At 48.9% G+C, this 21,368-nt stretch overlaps 2 protein-coding genes across 2 annotated transcripts in view; one reads left to right on the top strand and one right to left on the bottom strand.

Annotated features, from left to right (window-relative positions):
- Positions 1 to 10,135, top strand: part of C4H14orf39 (chromosome 4 C14orf39 homolog) — a 49,140-nt gene extending 39,005 nt beyond the window's left edge. Inside the window, exons 15-17 of the mRNA XM_065594081.1 lie at positions 1,478 to 1,613; positions 3,293 to 3,350; positions 9,330 to 10,135. Coding sequence (XP_065450153.1) covers positions 1,478 to 1,613; positions 3,293 to 3,350; positions 9,330 to 9,532 — 397 coding nt within the window. The 3' untranslated portion in view covers positions 9,533 to 10,135. The remainder of the gene's footprint in view (positions 1 to 1,477; positions 1,614 to 3,292; positions 3,351 to 9,329) is intronic.
- SIX6 (SIX homeobox 6) overlaps positions 1 to 21,368 on the bottom strand; it is a 133,878-nt gene that overhangs the window by 59,253 nt on the left and 53,257 nt on the right. The gene's annotated exons all lie outside the window — the stretch shown is intronic.

The raw sequence follows: 21,368 nt of genomic DNA on the forward strand, positions 1-21,368 counted from the left end.
ATCATAATCCTGCATTTATGATCTCACACTCTATTGCCATGGAAATGATTGGGAAGACATAAATCTGATATTATTTCTTAACTACAGAATCTGCAGGAGAAAAAGATCTGCCTGTTTATGTAGCCCAAAATTGCACTGGCTTCTTTTGCTGCCATATTAGATTTGAAATTCATGTCTAACTAGCTCTCCAGCACACACAATCTTTTTCAGCATTACTGCTTTCTCTTATTGAGAATTTGCATATATGAAATTGTATTTGGTTGATTATTTTTTTGTTTTTGTTTTTTACTTCCAATTTCTTGCCACACATTTGTAACAAGTTTGAATGTTTCCCCTGGTATGGAAGTCCTTCTGTTAAGGGATATTTTTACAGTATATTATTGATTTTGGTATTACAGCATTTGTCTGTAAATAATAACCAATGTTTGATCTTTGGCTCTGACTGGCTACCATGAACTCACTCTGCTTCTCCTGGTGGGAAAAAACTCCATAGACAGGGGTTATATAAGTTGCTAGACTGTGTGGTTTTTCTTTCTTAAACTCTTTGCTTGGGGCATCTGTTCGGGGGAGAAACATGTGACATGCTTAGAGTCGCCCATCTCAAAAAAGATATATTGGAATTTGAAAAGGTTCAGAAAAGGGCAACAAAAATTATTAGGGGCATGGAACAGCTTCCAGATGAGGAGAGGTTAATAAGACTGGGACTTTTCAGCTTGGAAAAGAGACGACTAAGGGAGGATATGATAGAGGTTTATAAAATCATCACTGGTGTGGAGAAAGTAAATAAGGAAGTGTTATTTAATCCTCATAACACAAGAACTATGGGTCACCAAATGAAATTAATAGGCAGCAGGCTTAAAACAAACAAAACGAAGTATTTCTTCACACAATGCACAGTCAACCTGTGGAACTCAGTGCCAGAGGATGTTGTGAAGGCCAAGACTATAACAGGGTTCAAAAAAGAACTAGATAAATTCATGGAGGATAGGTCCGTCAATGGGTCCAGGTTCAGGAATGATGTCCCTAGCCTCTGTTTGTCAGAAGCTTCGAATGGGTGACAGGGAACGGATCACTTGATGATTACCTGTTCTGTTCATTCCCTCTGAGGCACCTGGCTTTGGCCACTGTCGGAAGACAGGATACTGGGCTAAATGGACCTTTGGTCTGACCTAGTATGGCTGTTCTTATGAATAATATTCTTACCTACTTTGTACTACAGGAAGCAAGTGTTGGTGTAAGGACAGGAATTAATGACAGATAGAGGAAAGTAGAACAAGAAGCCTGGTTCTGATTTCACATAGGTGTAAATCAGGAGTAACTCTGTTAAAGTCAATGAAGTTACACCAGCGTAAAACCATTGTGAGATCAGAATCAAACCCAGTGTACCTAAGGGTCTTTTATTAAATCATAGGGTCTGTTTTATAACTCTCAATATAAAATGCTTTCTTACAATGTTTCTTCCTTTCTTTCATTACAGGAATCATAATTTAGGTTGTGAAGGACCAGCACCAAAATCACCTGCCTTTTCTTTTCTTATGCCCTGTGCCCAGAAGTCACCTGGCTTTAATTTATTTGACTCATCTGTATTCGGAGCAGAAAATTCATCAGACCAGGTAATATTGAATCTTAAAGATATGATCAGTTGATTTTCACAAAGTGAAGTATTCTCAGAAAACTTTGTTGATTGTGTAGAAGGTTTCCAGCATCCTTTGTGTTCACTTACTTTGTCACTTGTTTACTAGCTTGTTTACTTTTATAAAATATATCCTTTGGCAGTGCTTTTCTACTGCTAATCTCAGTAAAAGAATTTCTGACCAGGTATGATATTTTTCTCGCTGGGGCTGGCCCTTGTGCTTTTGGTATAATGGAAAGCAACAGGGCTCAGATTCTCAAAGGTATTTAGGTGCCTAATTCTGATGGGAATGAGGCACTTAAATACCTTTGAGGATCTGGGCCAAGGACCCTTCTGCCACTTCTGGCTCCTGAACAGGGGAAAGAGGGGGTGGTTCCGCTACTCTTCCCTTCCTTCAGCCTTCACTGTTGTGTCCCCCTCCCCAGGGTATAGCTTAAGTGCCAGCCTCTGCTTAGGTTTCCAAAGAGGCAGCAGAAGGAAATTGCTTTGATTCTTATCAGTTTGAAAAACAGCAGTGAAAACTGGCAGGACTTTGCAGATACAAGCAAACAATGCATTAGTAACATTCAGTTCCAGTTTAGAAGGCTTACTTTGCCACCGTACATTAGGGCTTATTTAAAAAAAAATTAAAGAAAGCTTAGCTTCTGCAGAAGGCGATATCATTTACATGGGAAAGTTTCCTACTCATGCATAGCAAATGGATTTTTCAAGCCCTGAATATGAATATGTCGTCACCCAAGTTATCTTTTGGTTGAATTTCTGTTGTGGGATGGCCCTGTTGTGTAGTCCCACTGCCATGTGTAAGCCTGGCAGATCTGGCCTGGGGCAAAAGGACATGGCTAGAACTCCATGGAGAGCTTAGGCTGTTTAAATTGCACTGGGAGCTGAACCAGCCCCCTGCTGCTCCCAGAGATGGGGAATCACAAATGTAGCATGGAGCCATTTTTGCCTCCCTGTTCCCCATCTTCACACCTCAGCTGCACAGAGCAGCTGAGGATTGATCCCCTCATGTTATCCACTCTATAGAACTTTTCAGAAGCCATATGGAAAGATTAGTAATTAATCGGAACATCTGTATAAAATGGCTTACTAGAGTAGTGAGTGCTTGTGCTCAAATGTCATTCAACAGAAGAATCATAGAATTGTAGGACTGGAAGGGACCTTGAGACCATCTAGTCCAGTCCTCTGCACCCATGGCGTGGAGATCATATTACAACAACATTTTACTGCAGTAGCTCTTTGCAGTGTACAATATAACTTCATACACCAAAGAATAGTCCTATAAAGGCTATCCAACAGGGTGACTTTGGGTGCCGTCTTTCTGTGAGTTATTGATTACTTTTTTGAATTAAAGATGGAATGAGAACAACATTAGCCCTTTGCGGGAATATGCTGCCGGAATTAGAAGCTGGTCAAAAGTTGATTTTATTGTACTGTAGTTTTACTAGTTACCACTGTAGTGGTTGAATCATTTGTATCTTTAAATATTGACTGAAGAGGTAAAACACACTATTTTAATGTCTTTATATGTAACAATTTAGCTAAATTAAAAACGTTAATCATTATGAAATTATGTAAAATTAATCAATGCTTATATCAGTATTCTAGTTTATGTTGTAGTTTTCTCATCTGTTAAATATAATGGCTACTATGTTTCAGACTGATGAAAGTTATTCTGCAGGAAACGTAAACCCTATTTCCCCACACAAAGATATTGGTAAGCTTTGAAAGTGAAAAGTACTTTTATATACCAGTTTATTCTGTTCATATTAATGTAATTGATCATTTAAACTTGTGGCTCTGTTCAAGAAGAGATCCCTGATTGACAGAAATGTTGTTCAATAATGGTGCAATGGTAAAACTGTGACCCTGTAATTTGTGGCCCATTGTATATATGTGTATTTGAAACAGCACAAAGTATGTCCCTGAATATTACTTCAGAGAGCCACAAAGACTGGACAACATTTACATGAAAGAGGAGGCAAGAAGATGTAGGAGGAGAGAGGGAGGCAGTGGAGGGGCAGTGAGAAGTCTGGCATTAGATGTACTTGGAACAAATCATGAGATAGAACACCAAGATGAAAGAAGCAATTCTGAGAGCTTTGTCACTCATTAAAAAACCTAATTTCTGTCCTATCAAATGTGAAACAGCACAGCTAAATGCCTATGCGTTACCCCAAGGCTTCCAGTTCATTGTAATTGCACATTGGGTCTGTTAGTAACATTTTGGGCTATCAGTGTAAGAAGGAGAAGTTGTGTATCTTTGGACATCTCTTTCTAAAGTGCAAGTAATGTTTCCATGTTGTTAGTGAAATCCTTGGACCTGACTCTGCTCTTACTTCCTTCTGTCTAAATCAATGTAAAATTGATGTGAATGAGAGGAAAATCAGACCCTCTGGGCCAGGTCCTCAACTGGTAAAAATCAACATTGCTCCAGTGAAATCAAGGGAGCTATTCTGCTTGTACCCTCTTGTTGACAGCCTACCCTCACTGAAGTCAATGGGAGCTTGGTGCCAGGATTTCACCCTCTGTCTCTCTCTAACCTCATAGTGGGAATTATCATCTCATCTCATTTGGAGCACTAGAACTTCACAGGCCAGTCATTATGTGTTAGACTATAGCAAAGCAGGTATATATAATTATATACATATGTGTGATGCAAGACTCATCTTTATCACATGTCTGTGGGATTAAACTCCTTTTTAAGATTTTTTTTTTTTTTTTTGGTATGGGAAAGTGTGTAATTCCATGTTATGAAATTCAAAACTCTGAGAGTTAAATAGTTCTTTTATCTGTAGCAGTGGTTCTTCTTCAACTGCATGTTCATGTCAATTCCAATCAGGTGTGTGCACGCCATGTGCATGACAGCTGGAAGATTTTTTCCTTAGCAGTGTCCATAGGGTCGGCCTGGGCACCCCCTGGAGTGGCACCCAATATAGGGCCCTGCCGCCCCGTCCTCCCCAGTTCCTTCTTACCACCGGTGACGGCTAGCTGGAACAAACTGTTGCTCTTGCTTTGCCAGCGCATTTGGGCAGTGTCCACTCTTTGTGTTTATAGTTCTTAGTAGTTACTCGTGTTAGTTAGTATTAGTAGTAGTTCATAAGTTTCCTTTCGGGGGTTCCCCCCCACCAATGCTCCCCCAGTACAGGGGTATGCCCCGGTCCCGAGGGGTCAAGCTCTGCGAGGACTGTGGAAAATTTATGCCTAAGAGCAACCTACACCCTTCCTGCCTGCGGTGTCTTGGGGAGAGCCACCAGAAGGAGAGGTGCAGAATTTGCAAAGGGTTCTGCTGTAGGACCTAAAGAGACCAGGAGCAAAGGCTCAAGATCCTTATAATGGAGGCGGCACTCTGGTCACAATCCATCCCGGGATTGGCAGAACCCACGCCCAGCACCTCCCCATTGGTGCGCAGTGCTCTGGCACCGATGGTGTGTGAGCCAGTGCCGAGGAACAGCACCGCCACAGCTCTGCCCATAGACAGTCTTCTGTCAGGCTCCGGTCTCAGTCCCTGGTGCCCCAGAAAAAGAAAAGTCCAGAGAGGGGGTTGCTCTCCCCTCTCCAAGCCCAGGGAGCCTTCGGCAGGGAGACCCGATTCAGGCCATGTCACCTCGACTTCTCCTCCTCTTAGGGTCTCGTCGACTCCCGCTTCCTCCGGGGTCCAGTAGAGTTCAAACCCTCACCGTTCTCTGGACCGACATGGCGGGCAGCTCCAGCTCCCCTCAACGCCGGGGGTATTCAAGGAGGCTCAGGACCTTATGCGCCTTACAGCGCTGTCCTCCCCACAGAGGAGAGACAAGTCGCCGGTGACCACCCGGCCCCCGATCCCATCAAGGGGCAAGCCGGCAATGATGGCGTGCCGATCCTCATCTCCAAGGCACCTCTCCCCGGCACAGTCTGCCCACGTGGGGGAGCTGCACTGATCCCCCAGTTCTCGGCACCGCTCGCCGGCACCACGGCGTACCGCTCCTCCGAGGTCCTCCTTCTTGGAGACCTCGGAGTCGGAATCCTACCACTTTGATAGGACCAGGAACAGAAGGTCCAGGTCCCAGTGTGACCGCCAGCCCTATTCAGCGCCATGGCCACTGCAGTGGCAACCCCCGACTCAGTGGCCCTCCTGGACACTGTGGGCGTATCATCAGAGCCAGGGACAGAACCAGGGGTCGAGGTCCAGATCCGCATCAGTATCGTCGGCTTCCTTCATCCCTCCACAGGCACCGTCAGCACCACAGGCAGCGGCGCCACAAACGCCCCTCCCTTCGCCTGTGGCGCTGGCACCAACACTACTGACCTCGATACTGACGGCATCAGCAACCTTGGCACCACCAGCATCAGCACCGATGATCTCGGTTCCAGTGGCCCTGGCACCGCAGGCTATGGACGTGGTGGCACAGCAATACCGGGTGCAGCATGAGCCCCTGGGCACTGAGTGAAGTGAGCAGGGCCCATTGCCAGGATTTTCCTCCTCATCCTCCCCAGATGAGACCGTAGCAGGGACATCGACGGCCCCAGTCTTGGAGGACAGCAGGGTCATAGACTCATAGACTCATAGACTTTAAGGTCAGAAGGGACCATTATGATCATCTGGTCTGACCCCCTGCATGCTGCAGGCCATAAAACCGTCCCTACCCCTTCCCTGGACTCTGCTGTTGAAGTCCCCAATCCTGTTTTTAGTGACTTCAATCGGCAGAGACCCTCCTGCTAGAGATCCCTGCCCCATGCTGCGGAGGAAGGCGAAAAACCTCCAGAGGCTCAGCCAATCTGCCCTGGAGGAAAATTCCTTCCCGACCCCAAATATGGCGATCAGTAAGACCCCGAGCATATAGGCAAGAGTCTCCAGCCCGACCCCTGTTAGCCATTATACTATTTACCTACTATTGTTTGGCTTTCCTTGACTACTATGTTTTACCATTAAACCATTCCCTCCATAAACTTATCTAACTTAATCTTAAAACCAGACAGGTCCGTTGCCCCCACCGTTTCCCTCGGTAGGCCGTTCCAATATTTCACCCCTCTGACAGTCCTACAATAGCTGCTGCGACGGGTGGTCCCAGAACCCGGGTATCCAGGCAGAGGAGGAGGTAAAGGATGCCAACCCTATGGTTGATATTCTTGCCCACTCCGGGCACTCTCACATTGCCCTGCCGTTAATTAAGACCATTGCTGAGACTACAAAGACCTTGTGCAGATCCCGGCCTATCTGACCCTATGGCCAAGAGAAATGAAATGTGGTACTTTGTCCCCTCAAAGGGATATGAACACTTATTTACACCCCCACCCCCAATTCCCTGGTGGTTGATGCAGCTAATTAGCACAAGCACCAGGGCTAGCAGGGGCCCTCCCCTAAAAATAGGGACGCTAAAAAATCCAGGGATCCGCAACCTTTGGCAGCGGCCCGCCTGGGTAAACACCCTGGCGGGCCGGGCCAGTTTGTTTACCTGCCGCATCTGCAGGTTCGGCCAATCGCGGCTCCCACTGGCCGTGGTTCAGCGCTCCAGGCCAATGGGGACTGCGGGAAGCAGCGGCCAGCACATCCCTCGGCCCACTTCGGCCCTCTTTTATGACAAAACAGATAAAAGACTCCACAGTCTAAAGGACTTAAGGGCCACCCTCCACACTCCCCCCACTCAGAACAGGCACTTCCAGCCACAGCCTCCATTGTGGTTCTACCAACTGCACAACTGGCAGGACACTTGGAGGAGGAATAGGAGTGGCAGGAAAAGACTGCACCCGTCCTCGGGCCAGGGCTCTGGCCATCCCAAGCAACCTTCCGGCCCCAGACTGGCCTTTTGAGGGTGCGGTCAAGGAGGGTGCACCAGTACAAGAACTGGATCTACCCCGCCTTACCTTTTTGTCCTGACTGTCCCCTTTCTACCATGCATGGTCCCATATCACTTTGGACCGCTGGGTGCTCTGCACGGTAGACAGGGGATACTCCATCCAATTCTGTGCCCTCCCACCCTTCCAACCCCCTTCCCCTTTCCTCTTCAGGGACCCCTCTCATGAGCAAATCCTTATACAGGAAGTGCACTCCTTTCGCTAGAGGCAGTGGAAGAGGTTCTTCATGAGCAAAGGGGCAGGGATTTCTATTCCCGGTATTTCCTAATACCGAAAGCCAAAGGTGGGCTCAGGCCCATCTTAGACCTGCGAGAACTCAACAAGTTTGTGAAGAAGCTCAAGTTCCGCATGGTGTCTTTGGCCTCCATCATCCCTTCATTGGATCCAGGAAACTGGTATGCTGCCCTTGACTTGAAGGACGCATACTTTCTCATAGCAATAATTCCGCCCCACAGAAAATACCTCAGGTTTGTGGTGAACAACAACCACTATCAGTTCATAGTCCTCCCTTTTGGCCTGTCAGTGGCACCTCGAGTGTTCACCAAGTGCATGGCCGGGTTCCCGCGAAGCGGCAGGTATGGGTGTTCCCGTACCTAGACGACTGGCTGATTAAGGGCCGCTCCAGGTCTCAAGTGGAGGCACAGGTTGACTTCATAAGAATGACATTCGACGAACTGGGCCTCCTTCTGAACAAGGGGAAATCAACACAGTCCCCAGTTCAGAGGATAGAGTTCATAGGAGGCAGTACTGGACTTGACACAAACCAGGGTATACCTCCCGGAAGCAAGGTTTCAGTCCCTGGGCGACATCATACAAGGTCTCAGGCAGTTCCCCACCACCATAGCAAGGAATTGCCTGAAACTCCTGGTACACATGGTAGTTTGTACCTACGTAGTACAGCATGCCAGACTCAGACTTCGACCTCTTCAGTCGTGCCTAACGTTAGTGTATTGGCCAGTCCGGGACAGTTTGGACAGGATTGTAACCCTGCCTCGACTCCCTCCTGTGGTGGCTCAACCCACAGGTAGTATGTGCAGGGGTCCCCTTCACCATCCCTCAGCCATCCCTCTCACTAGTGACAGATGCATCAGACTTGGGCTGGGGGGCACATTTGAGAGACCTCAGAACACAAGGCCTCTAGTCTCAGGCGGGTCTCGCTCTACACATCAATGTCAGAGAGTTGAGAGCAGTGCGCCTGGCATGTCAGACTTTCAGAGCCCACCTAGCAGGGAGATGTGTATTAGTGATGACAGACAACACCACGGCGATGTTCTATATCAACAAACTGGGGGGTACACGCTCCTCTCCCCTGTGCCAGGAAGCCTTCATTCTGTGGGACTTCTGTGTAGAACACTCGATACACCTGCAAGCATTGTACCTCCCTGGAGTACAGAATGAGTTGGCGGATCATCTCAGCAAGTTGTTCCACGGCCACGAGTGGTCCCTTTGTCCAGACGTAGTGAACTCTTCTTAATCTTCCATCAGTGGGGCTTTTCATTTTGTGACCACTTTATAAGAAAAGAGCTCCTTTATGGACCACCTCCCCTTTCAACACCCAATCCCTCTACAGCTTGTCTCAAAATATTTCATTCTGTGGACCATTAGGAAGGGCTCTATAGAACACCGTGAAAGCCTCTAATCAATTAGATGCAATTGTCTTGCTAGCCTTCATTAAACGTAGTGTCACAGTAATGGGACCTCCATTTCTAATGCATGAATAAACATGCCATTGTATGCTGATATTCAACAGGATGTTAAAGTACAGTACATTATTTCAGAAATACAGCCTGTTGATTGCAATCGTCTTAAATTAGATGAAATCTTATTTTAACAGACTAATTAAAATATGTATTCCCTGTAGGAAGCTTATTTGGGAAATCGGAAAATGAAGATGCGTTTACATTTTCCTTTCCGTCAGAGTCGTCTTCTCATGAATATGGGGATGGAAAAGATGACTTCAGCTTTCCATTTGCATTTGGACAGGATCAGAGATCATCACATTCTTCCTCTCTGAAAGGTTTTCACTCTTCATCACAAAATACAAAGCCATTTACACTCTTTTAAATACATTTCTTGACTTCCTTTTGTGTATTTTTGCTGCTTAGCCTTGACCCTTGTTTTCAGCAACTTAAGAAAAATTCATAACATTTCACTTCTCTGTCATTTAATGTAAGGTGACATTACTGTACTTGTACAAGAGCATTTAAATATTCTCCACTAATCATACATGCTCTGAGATGTTTTTATTTTTATTTTATCACTTTTAATGATTTAATGCATGAAACCGTTTGATAAGCTCTCCTTTAACTTATACACGTTAACATAAACAGCAAAAATGTCAATAGGCAATAGCATATTCCGTTAATTCAGTACCTTTTACTGAGTATTAAACCTCCATGTTGAATAAATTAAATGTATGATATCAAAAAATGGAGGCTGGTTTTGGTGTTAGTTATAGCAACAGAACACTTGTTGTCAGTGGTATAAATACTGTTTTGTATGGTTTTAGTTAACTCATTTATTGTAAAAAAAAAAATTAACCATTTTACTGCAGCATTAAACACTGTTTGAATTTGTTTATTGGGCTAAATACAGCATTCAGAAATCGGCTGATTGTCTCATTTAAAGTAAAAATGTACACATTTTTAAAATAAACTTGTTTGTCAATTATCGTATATGGTTTTGCGAGTGAGTGTTTTAGTCAACTTTGCAAACTGAAGTAATTCTGTAATTAGAGTATTTGGTATTTTGGCCTGAATGCACAAAAGGAGTTAAGTGCCTAAATCCCAGATTTGGGACCACTGTGATGCACAAAACACCCACTTAAACCCAGAGCAATTCACAAACCCAGGGAAGACAGGCATTCGGCCACCTAAGTTGTGTGTGAAGCTTGATGATTATTTAAGTATTTATCCACAGTGGAACAGTTGTTGGGCCAGAAAGAGAGAGAATGACTGTGTAGCCCAGTTGTTAGGGTACAGTTATCCTGCTCCAAACATTCTTTCATTATTTTTCCACAGTGGAACAGTTTCAACAGGAGAGACTGATGCAGTCCCACATCAGAATATTCCATAGCTCAGTTGTTTGAGCACTCTCCTGAGAAGTGGAAGACCCCTGTTCAAATCCTTGCTGCCCCTCTGCCAGAGATGGGGAAACTGAACCTGCATTTCCTACATCCCAGTTGAGTGCTCAAACCATTGGGCTATAAATTGAGTAGTAGCACCATCTCATCCAGTGATCATATTTTGAATGAGACCTGGTAGGCAGCCTCTCTGCACACCTATGGGAGTGGGACCAGCACACAAGATAGGCCAGGGGTAGGCAACCTATGGCACGGGTGCCGAAGGCGGCATGCGAGCTGATTTTCAGTGGCACTCTCACTGCCCGGGTCCTGGCCACCGATCCGGGGGACTCTGCATTTTAATTTAATTTTTAATGAAGCTTTTTAAACATTTTAAAAACCTTATTTACTTTACATACATGTCATAGAAAGACACCTTCTATAAACGTTAAAATGTATTACTGGTACGCGAAACCTTAAATGAGAGTGAATAAATGAAGACTCGGCACACCACTTCTGAAAGGTTGCCGACCCCTGTGATAGGCATTCATCTGCCTGCCTTCCCCCAGTTTGTGGATCACTCTGGAGCTTAGGTGGGAGATTGATATCTGGACACCTAGAGTTAGGCAGCTGTGTGCATGCCCAGAGTCAGTTAGGTGCTGAGGGAATTTTTACCCTGAAAATATAGGCACCAAGTGAGTTTAGGTGCCTACAGAGTTCGGTGGGAGTTTTGTGGATTGCAGTGGAGCCTAAAACTGGAACTTAGTGCCTAAATACCTTTGTGGATTGGGGCCTAAACGGTGGAGGCCTGATCTGTCTCAGAACTCTCTTTCTGACCCGCCATTCAACCTGCACTTATCGGGAACACTTAAGGTAAGGGTGAGGCTTGAGGGAGCTGGAGCCAGGTCACTGTGGGTAGAAAGCCAGAAGTCTCGTAAGTCCAATACTGGCCACATTTAGAAAGCCTTGCAAAATGCACCTATTTGTCTAATTGACTCTTGGTTTCCTCTGTCATCTAGTCTGTCAATGTCATCCTTGTCTCTATCCTTTTAAAGTTGCGTCCCTGGAAGTGGAGGAGAAAGGGTTGGTGTTATAGAGTATTAGCTACATACATGGGAATCCCCCCCCCCCAATGTAAGCAATGTACAGTGCTCCCAGACATGGGTATGTCTACACTGCAATTAGACATCCGCCGCTGGCCTGTGACAGCTGATTTGGGCTCCCAGGGTTCAGGCTGCGGGGCTGTTTAATTGCGGTGTAGACGTTCCAGCTCATGCTGCAGACAGATCTGGGACCCTCCCACCTCACCGGATCTTAGAGCCCAGACCCCAGCCCAAGCCTGGACATCTACACTGCAGTTGAACATCCCCTTAGTCCAAGCCAGCTGGCACGGGCCAGCTGCGACATACCCTATGATGAAAAGCACCATATAAATGCCTGTAATGAATACTATAGGCCAAGTTCTCTGCAGGTGTAAATTGGTATAACTCCATTGACTTCCATGAAGCTGTGCCAATTTACACCCACGGGGGACCTAACTATATTTCAGTTGTTTTTTAACTGTCAGTCGCTGTCTGAGGTTTTTGTGCCCATCAGCATAGAATCTATGCACTGTTAAATACTTTCTCTGTTCTAAAAGAAACATTTAATACAACTAAGCAGCACACATAAGTCCAACTTGTTATTAAAAATCAAGGTATTTAGCTACATTTCTTGTATTTGAATCTATTGAATACAATATGTATATACTATAGAGTAATGTTATCCTGTTACCCACCCGCTGCTGCTAGGAGGAAAACCCTGCATGCCTCTCAGTCATCTTTCTCACAGAAAAATACCCACAGAAATATGTCAGTCTTCTGGTATTTCAACCAGAAATGCCACAAGAATAATTTCCCATGATATTTACTTGGATGAGTTTTTACTGTCCAGAAGAGGCTTCCACTTAGTACAAGGATGTTTGTATCCATCATTTAAAAAAAAATTAAGATGAGGAGTTAATGGGAAAACCATGCAAAAAAATAACTTTTCCCATCCTCCAGCAATGAGCAACTTGAGTTATTTGTCCACAATAAGCTCCTTAAAACAGGGGAGCCCAAACTTTTCCTCTTGCGCCCCCCTTTACCAGTAATGGAATGTGTCCCCACCTCCCCGAGCCGAGAGTGGAGGGCTGGGAGCCAGGAGTGGAGCTGCAGCCAGGGGGCTGGGGGCCGGTGATCGAGAGTGGGGGCTGGCGGCTGAGCAGCGGCCAAAGTGGGGGCTGGGAGTCAGGAGCAGAGCTGGGGCTGCATCTGCATCTGGAGACTGGGACCAGGGGTGGGGCTGGCACAGAACCGGAGGCAGAGTGGGGCTGGTGGTGCTTCCCTCCCCCTGGGTGTGCCCCACAGTTTAGGGACCACTGCCTTAAAAGGTCTGAAGTTTGTCAAGGGATATCACCTTAAAGTTGGGAATTCATTGTCATTATTTATTTATATGGTGGCAGAGTCAAGAGGGTCTGATAAGGGACAAGGGCTCCAGGCACAGGGCCGGCTCCAGCATTTCTGCCGCCCCAAGCAAAAAAAAAAAAAAAAAAAAAGCCGCAATCGCGATCGGCGGCGGCAATTGGAAGTTCAGTGGCAGGTCCTTCGCTCCTAGAGGGAGTGAGGGACCTGCCGCCTCCAAATTGCCGCAGGTGCCGCCCCTCTCCCTTGGCCGCCCCAAGCACCTGCTTGTTAAGCTGGTGCCTAGAGCCGGCCCTGCCCAGGCAATAAAGAAAGATAGTCTCTGCCCCATGGATCTTAGAAACTGTATAAATAAGACACCACATGTGCATAAAGCAAATAAATGACAGGAGGGCAAGTTGGATCATAAAGGATGAATTTCAAAGATAAGTGAAGAGAACTGGGAAGTCTCTGTGCTGCAGTCAAGCAGTCTCTTCCTTGTATACAGCATTTACTTTGCTGTAATATTATGGTGCACTGCACAGTGGATACAAAATTAGATGCTCACAAAATTGTTTTTACTCAAAATATAGGTTTCCCAGATAGCAGCCGCAGTTCGCCTTAAGTCATTTCATGATTGACGTTCAAACAATACAAAATGCGTTACATTAATATTCTTCACTACAAAGTTTTTGTGATAATTAAAAAATGCTTAAAAATAAATACAGGAGCGCCTGGATTTTACATCAGAGATAACTTTAGCACTAACACATGAGAACATAGTTTGCTTACTCTCAAATAATAGTGTTAGAATTCACAACTGGTTCATTGCCACATTTATTTTTTAATGACAATGACAAGTCAATATTTTGAGAAAAATTCTCCCCCTGGATTCATGCTGTGGTTCTCTGTCACATAATTATTCACTCATTTCATGTGTGAAATGCCCATCAACAGGAGATCTGCGTTTAGAACAAGTTCAGAGAGTACAAGGGCTACAGCACTGAGATTTAATCCAAAATGGTGACTGGAGAGAATGTTAATTGTTAGTAGTGGTTTTCATTGCCATTATCTGTTGAGAACATTTTAAAATGCAAAAATACGACCTGACACTTTACGATATTAATCAGCTAATTAAACGTCTGTTTTCAGTTTTAGCTGTTTAAGGCCTGATCCATTACAATCAATGGAAATTCTGCATGTGCATTGCTGGAAAGATCAGTCCCCTAGTAAAGAGAGCTTTTGTTCCGGAACTTCTCTCAAGAGTTTGAACATAAGTAAGACTTAGCTACATGTGAGAAGTAAAGTAGCATTTGAATCGGAATCCTTCCCAGGCATGACCAGGGCTCCACTATCCCTGTCTATCTTGGCCTGCTGTTTGCATGTCCTATAGTTGTTAAGGCGTTTTCTTTTGCTGAATAGTGTTCAATGGAGGAATTCTTTTGGTTGGCACCTTTTGCATGTCCCTCTAGCAGCTCAATGGTATGCCTGTCATGGCAGAGTCTCTGACTTCATTCTTAACACATCCCAAATTTTTCCATTGTCTTTTCTGGATAACTTTAGAGATAATGGACTATTGACCCTCTGACAAATCTTGGCATTTGCTATAAATTCATTCCATTTCACACTGTGACCCAAAAACCTTTCAATTCCAGCTGGTAAGGGGAGGTGCCGAGTGATTACAGGAATCTCATGGGTCTGATGTGTATATTCTAGTTCACCAAAGTGTGTCCTGTGAGGTCTTGAATACAAGCCTGTGTCTTATGGGAATCAATATTCTTGTGCAATGTATGTACAAATATTATATAAGGAATTATGAATATATACTGAAAATATGGTCTTAAAGTCTGTAGGAACTGGTGAAAAGCAAAGGTGAACAACCGGTTCTTCTTCGAGTGCTTGCTCATATCCATTCCATTAGGTGTGCGCGCGCCGCGTGCACGATCGTCGGAGAATTTTCTACCCTAGCAACACCGGTGGGTCGGCTGTGGAGCCCCCTAAAGTGGCGCCTTCATGGCGCTGAATATATACCCCAGCCGACCCGGCGCCCCCTCAGTTCCTTCTTACCGCCCCTGACGGTCGTTGGAACTGTGGAGCACGGCATAGCTGTTCTCCACTCTCCCTAGCTTATTTAGTCATTCACAGTTATAGTTATAGTTCTAGTTGTTTATAGTTAAATAGTTGGTTTTTTCACTTGTTACTAGTTGTTATATAGTTCAAGGGGATTAAGGGGGTTGTCTCCCCCTTTTTCCCCCGGCCGCGTGGCCGGGCTCATGCCCAAGGCTCCCGGCTTCAAGCAGTGCGCCTCCTGCGCTAAGCCTATGCCAACGAGCGACCCGCACGACTCGTGTCTGAAGTGCCTGGGAGAGTCCCATCAAACAGATAAGTGCAAGATCTGTAAGGCCTTCAGACCAAGGACCAAGAAGGAGCGGGACTTTCGGCTCCGGCAACTCCTTATGGAGGCGGCACTTAGCCCGGACGCTCCATCAGCGCGTCAGGCCCCGGCACCTGGCACCTCGGTGCGCAGTGCCCCGGCGGCACCGACTATTCCGACCACGCGAGTGGCGTCGGACAAGCCTCCACGGCACCGGACCTCGTCGGCACCGCAAGCACAGCAAGTGCCTCGGCGCCGTTCATTATCCCCGGGACATAAAAAAGCCCATAAGACGGGGACCTCCGTGCCGAAGACGCCGGCTCCCCCAGTGCCGGGGGTAGAGCCGCGTCCGCCTGTGGAGCACCGGAAACAGGTGCCTCCAGCACCGTCGACTCCGGCTCCGAGGCCGTTGAGTCCGGTGCAGACAGGGTCTCCACCGAGACCGGCGGTGATACAGTGCCTCCCGTCGACCCCAGAGACCTTCGCGACGGCGAGAGACTTGATCGCTCTCACGGAGCCGGCACCGCCGCAACCACCGGCACCGCCGGCACCGTTGACTCGTCCGGTCCAGTCTAGGGGGAAACCTGCCTTGATGCGCCCTCCATCGCAGGAGCTGGAACCACGGCACCGGTCCAGGTCCCGAAGCAGGTCCCCACGCCGCTCGCAGTCCCGGCGCCGGATATCACCTCGGCACCGGTCGTACTCGCGGCCAAGATCTTCGTCGCGGCACCGCTCTACGTCTCGGCACCGTTATGATCGTCGGCACCGATCAACATCGAGACGTAGTTCTCGGCACCGCTACGATCGACGCTCGACGTCGAGAGGCCGCTCCCGGCACCGGGCCTACTCCAGGTCATCATCGAGGTCCAGATCCGACTCCCGGCACCGGCGAGGTCATCGGCACTGATCGCGATCCCGGCACCGATCGCCGGCACCGCGTGGAGATAGAACATCTCCGGACCGGCACCGTGCGGCACCGCAGCCCACGGGATTCGTCTCGGCGCACTCGGCACCGCCATGGCCATCGAGATCGGTGTCTCGCTCCTCTGAGGACTTATCGAGATCGGCATACCCCCCTCAGGGGCAAGCCGAGGAGCAGGACATAGGCCATTGGCAGGAAGTAGCAGAGGACCCTGCTCATGGCCCATCTCACTGGTCGTTCTGGACCCCGTGGGCGTACCATCAGGCGCAAGGGGCTCCAATAACTTCAACCTCTCGCTCGGGCCACTCCGTTAGAAGGGCCCCGGAGTCCACCATCTCTCGGCCTCCGCCAGGGGGCATGGAGGCTTCCGTGTCTGCACCACCTGACGTCCTGGACCCAAGCGCAGGTGATGCTCCGGCCCAGGAGCAGGGAGACCAGGACCCTCCCTTGGATCCTTTACCACCGGAGGCATCTTCCTCTTCCTCTCCGGATGAGGCAGTGGCGGGCACATCGTGCACAGGTCCACCCCCAATAGATCTTCGGGCTCACCAGGACCTCCTACGTAGGGTGGCCCGTAATATGGACCTGCAGGCGGAGGAGATAGTGGAGGTGCAGGACCCCATCGTAAATATCCTCGCGGCGGATGCCCCATCGAGAGTGGCGTTACCCCTGATCCGCACGATCCAGGCGAATGCAAATACGATATGGCAAACTCCTGCCTCTATCCCACCCACAGCAAGAGGGGTGGAAAGAAAGTACTTTGTCCCCTCCAAAGACTACGAGTACTTGTATACCCACCCCCAGCCGTGTTCACTGGTGGTGGCATCAGTGAATGCAAGGGAGCGCCACGGTCAGCAGGCCGCAGCGCCCAAATCGAAGGAGGCTAAGCGCCTCGATTTGTTTGGCCGTAAAGTTTATTCAGCCGGAGGGCTGCAACTTAGAGCGGCTAACCAGCAGGCGCTCCTGAGCCGCTACAACTTTAACTCCTGGAACTCTATGGGGAAGTTCAAGGAGTTGGTTCCCCAAGAGTCCAGGGAGGAGTTTGGGGCCTTGGTAGAGGAGGGTAAGAAGGTGGCTCGGACCTCCTTACAGGCCTCCTTGGACATAGCGGACTCGGCTGCGAGAACCCTGGCTTCGGGCATCGCTATGCGAAGGACCTCCTGGCTCCAAGTTTCGGGTTTGCCCCCTGAATTGCAACAAACCCTGCAGGATTTGCCCTTTGAAGGACAGGGGTTGTTTTCAGAGAAGACGGACTCTCGCCTGCAGAGCCTCAAGGACTCCAGGACAATCATGCGCTCCCTGGGGATGCATGTTGCAGGTCCTCAGCGCAGGCCATTTAGGCCTCAGCCTCAGCGCTTCTACCCCCCCCCCCACCTCGTCAGAGACAGGACTCGGCCCGGAGGCGAGGGCGAGGTGGTAGACGAAGGTGGACCGGCCCTCAACCCGGTCAGAACCAAGGGCCACCAAGGCCACCCGCAGGCCCCAGGCAGAACTTTTGAAGGTGCGGTCGAGGACGGCGCCCCAGTCATCCCTCAGGATCCAGCCCCCTCCTTTCAGGATCGCCTCTCCCACTTCCACCGTGTTTGGTCCCTTATAACTTCGGACCGTTGGGTCCTTCGCACGGTGGAGAGGGGATACGCTATCCAGTTTTCTTCAATCCCCCCCTCCCACCCCCCTTCCCCGTCCCTCTTCAGGGACCCTTCTCACGAGCAACTTCTTATACAGGAGGTTTCCACGCTCCTTGCTATGGGGGCCATAGAGGAGGTTCCAGTAGAGTTAAGGGGCAGGGGATTTTATTCCCGTTACTTCCTGATCCCCAAGTCCAAAGGAGGTCTACGACCCATCTTGGACTTGCGCGGACTCAACAAATTCGTAGTAAAGTTGAAGTTCCGCATGGTCTCTTTGGGGGCCATTATCCCTTCCCTCGATCCTGGAGACTGGTTCGCCGCCCTCGACATGAAAGACGCATACTTTCATATCGCAATTTACCCGCCTCACAGACGCTTCCTGCGATTCGTGGTAAGCAAGGTGCACTACCAATTTGCAGTCCTTCCCTTCGGCCTATCCTCGGCCCCAAGAGTGTTCACGAAATGTATGGCTGTCGTGGCAGCGTACCTTCGTCGGCAAGGGATACAGGTGTTCCCGTACCTAGACGACTGGCTGGTACGCGGTCGCACCAAAGAGCAAGTTCGAGCTCACGTCCACATAATAGTGCACACATTCAACGAGTTGGGCATCCTACTCAACAAGGACAAATCCACTCTAGAACCTACCCAGAGAATAGAATTCATCGGCGCAGTCCTAGACTCCAGACGTGCACAAGCCATCCTGCCAGACAACCGCTTTTGCACCATCACGAGCCTCATTCAAGGGCTCAAGGCCTTCCCAACTACCACGGTGAGGTCGTGCCTTACCCTGCTGGGTCACATGGCTTCCTGCACGTACGTAACCAGGCATGCCAGACTTCGGCTTCGCCCACTCCAGACCTGGGTGTCATCGATATACTGCCCACATCGGGACAGCCTGAACATGGTGGTCACGGTCCCGAACTCGGTCCTGACCTCCCTCACATGGTGGCTAGATCACAATGTGGTTTGCGAGGGGATGCCGTTTCACGCCCCACAACCCTCTCTGCACCTGGTCACAGACGCTTCATCTCTGGGTTGGGGCGCCCATCTCAACGAGCACCATACCCAGGGCCTGTGGACTGCACCTCAGCTAGCCCTGCACATCAATGTTCGGGAACTGATGGCGGTGCGCCTGGCGTGCCAGGCATTTCTCAATCTCCTACGTGGCCGCTGTGTGTTAGTTCTCATCGACAACACCACGGCCATGTTTTACATCAACAAGCAAGGAGGAGCACGTTCGTCAATTCTATGCCAAGAGGCCATTCGCCTGTGGGACTTCTGCATCGCCCACTCAATCCATCTCACGGCATCGTTCCTCCCTGGAGTCCAGAACACTTTAGCGGACCGACTCAGCAGGTCCTTTCAAACGCACGAGTGGTCTATCCGGCCGGACATCATACATTCCGTCTTCCAGAAGTGGGGGTTTCCCCAGGTAGACCTGTTTGCATCTCGAGACAACAGGAAGTGCCACGTGTTCTGCTCCCTGCAAGGTCGAGCTCCGGGCTCCCTCTCCGATGCGTTTCTCCTTCCCTGGAAAGACCACCTGTTTTATGCCTTCCCTCCGTTTCCTCTGGTCCACAAGGTGCGCAGAGACCAGGCACAGGTAATTCTGGTCGCCCCAGCGTGGCCGAGACAACATTGGTACACCACACTGTTGGAACTCTCGGTTCAGACACCGATCCCGCTTCCATTATGTCCGGATCTCATCTCGCAGGACCACGGCCGGCTGCGTCACCCCGACCTGCAATCACTCCACCTCACGGCGTGGTTGCTCCATGGTTCACCCAGGCAGAGCAACAATGCTCGCACTCGGTCCAACAGATTCTGCTGAGCAGTAGGAAGCCTTCAACACGGACCACATACTTGGCCAAGTGGAAGCGGTTCTCCTGTTGGTGCGAACAACGAGCCACGTCCCCGTTACAGGCACCTATTCCTCTCATATTGGAATATCTCCTCTCCCTAAAACAGCAAGGGTTGGCGATATCTTCAATTAGAGTTCACCTGGCCGCTATATCGGCCTTCCACCCAGAGGAACTCGCGTCCTCGGTATTCTCTAACCCGATGGTCGTTAGATTCCTCAAGGGCTTAGACCGGATGTACCCACAGCAACGTCAGTCCGTTCCGACGTGGGACCTCAACCTGGTTCTCTCCAAGCTCACAGGTCCTCCATTCGAGCCACTGGCCACCTGCTCACTTTTGTACCTATCCTGGAAGACAGCCTTCCTCGTAGCCATCACCTCAGCAAGGCGCGTTTCTGAACTCAGGGCGCTTACATCCGAGCCCCCTTACACGGTTTTCCATAAGGATAAAGTGCAGCTTCGTCCACATCCTGCCTTTCTCCCTAAGGTGGTTTCTCCTTTTCATATCAACCAGGATATATTTCTCCCGGTCTTTCATCCTAAACCACATGCTACTCGCCAGGATCAACGTTTGCATTCTCTGGACGTACGCAGGGCCCTGGCCTTCTATATTGACCGCACAAGGCACTTTAGAAAGACGACGCAACTCTTCGTTGCAGTGGCCGACCGAATGAAAGGCTCACCGGTCTCCTCACAACGCCTATCCTCCTGGATTACGTCTTGCATCCGGACTTGCTATGACCTGGCAGGTGTCTCAGCACCGCACCTCACCGCTCACTCCACGAGGGCCCAAGCTTCCTCGACGGCTTTCCTGGCACAAGTTCCGATCCAGGACATTTGTAGAGCTGCGGTTTGGTCATCAGTCCACACATTTACAGCTCACTACGCACTAGTGCAGCAGTCCAGGGACGATGCTGCCTTCGGATCAGCGGTTTTGCACACAGCAATGTCTCACTCCGACCCCACCACCTAAGTTGGGCTTGGGAGTCACCTAATGGAATGGATATGAGCAAGCACTCGAAGAAGAAAAGACGGTTACTCACCGTTGTAACTGTTGTTCTTCGAGATGTGTTGCTCATATCCATTCCAAACCCGCCCCCCTTCCCCACTGTCGGAGTAGCCGGCAAGAAGGAACTGAGGGGGCGCCGGGTCGGCTGGGGTATATATTCAGCGCCATGAAGGCGCCACTCTAGGGGGCTCCACAGCCGACCCGCCGGTGTTGCTAGGGTAGAAAATTCTCCGACGATCGTGCACGCGGCGCGCGCACACCTAATGGAATGGATATGAGCAACACATCTCGAAGAACAACAGTTACAACGGTGAGTAACCGTCTTTTTTCTATCAGACGAGGCATTTTGTGCATCTGTCTGTTTACATGTACATTGAGTATTGGCTCATTCACAGTGCACTTCCTATTACCATTCTGCCCTGAATGCAATTAAAGGCTTGTCAGAAGTTAGGAAAGAATCTAACAGGAAGAGTAAAACAGCAAGTCCAAGAGCTTTATCTGGAGGTGCACGTCAGAGGTTTGCTTAGAAGGCGTAGAAGACTCCCAGACACCCTTCAATGAGGAAGTAAAAAGGATGGAGTTTTGCTTATGAGAAAGGGGTCAACCAGACTTGGTTGAAAATGCTGA

Source organism: Chrysemys picta, chromosome 4 (assembly GCF_011386835.1).
Source record: "Chrysemys picta bellii isolate R12L10 chromosome 4, ASM1138683v2, whole genome shotgun sequence".
NCBI lineage: Eukaryota > Metazoa > Chordata > Testudines > Emydidae > Chrysemys > Chrysemys picta.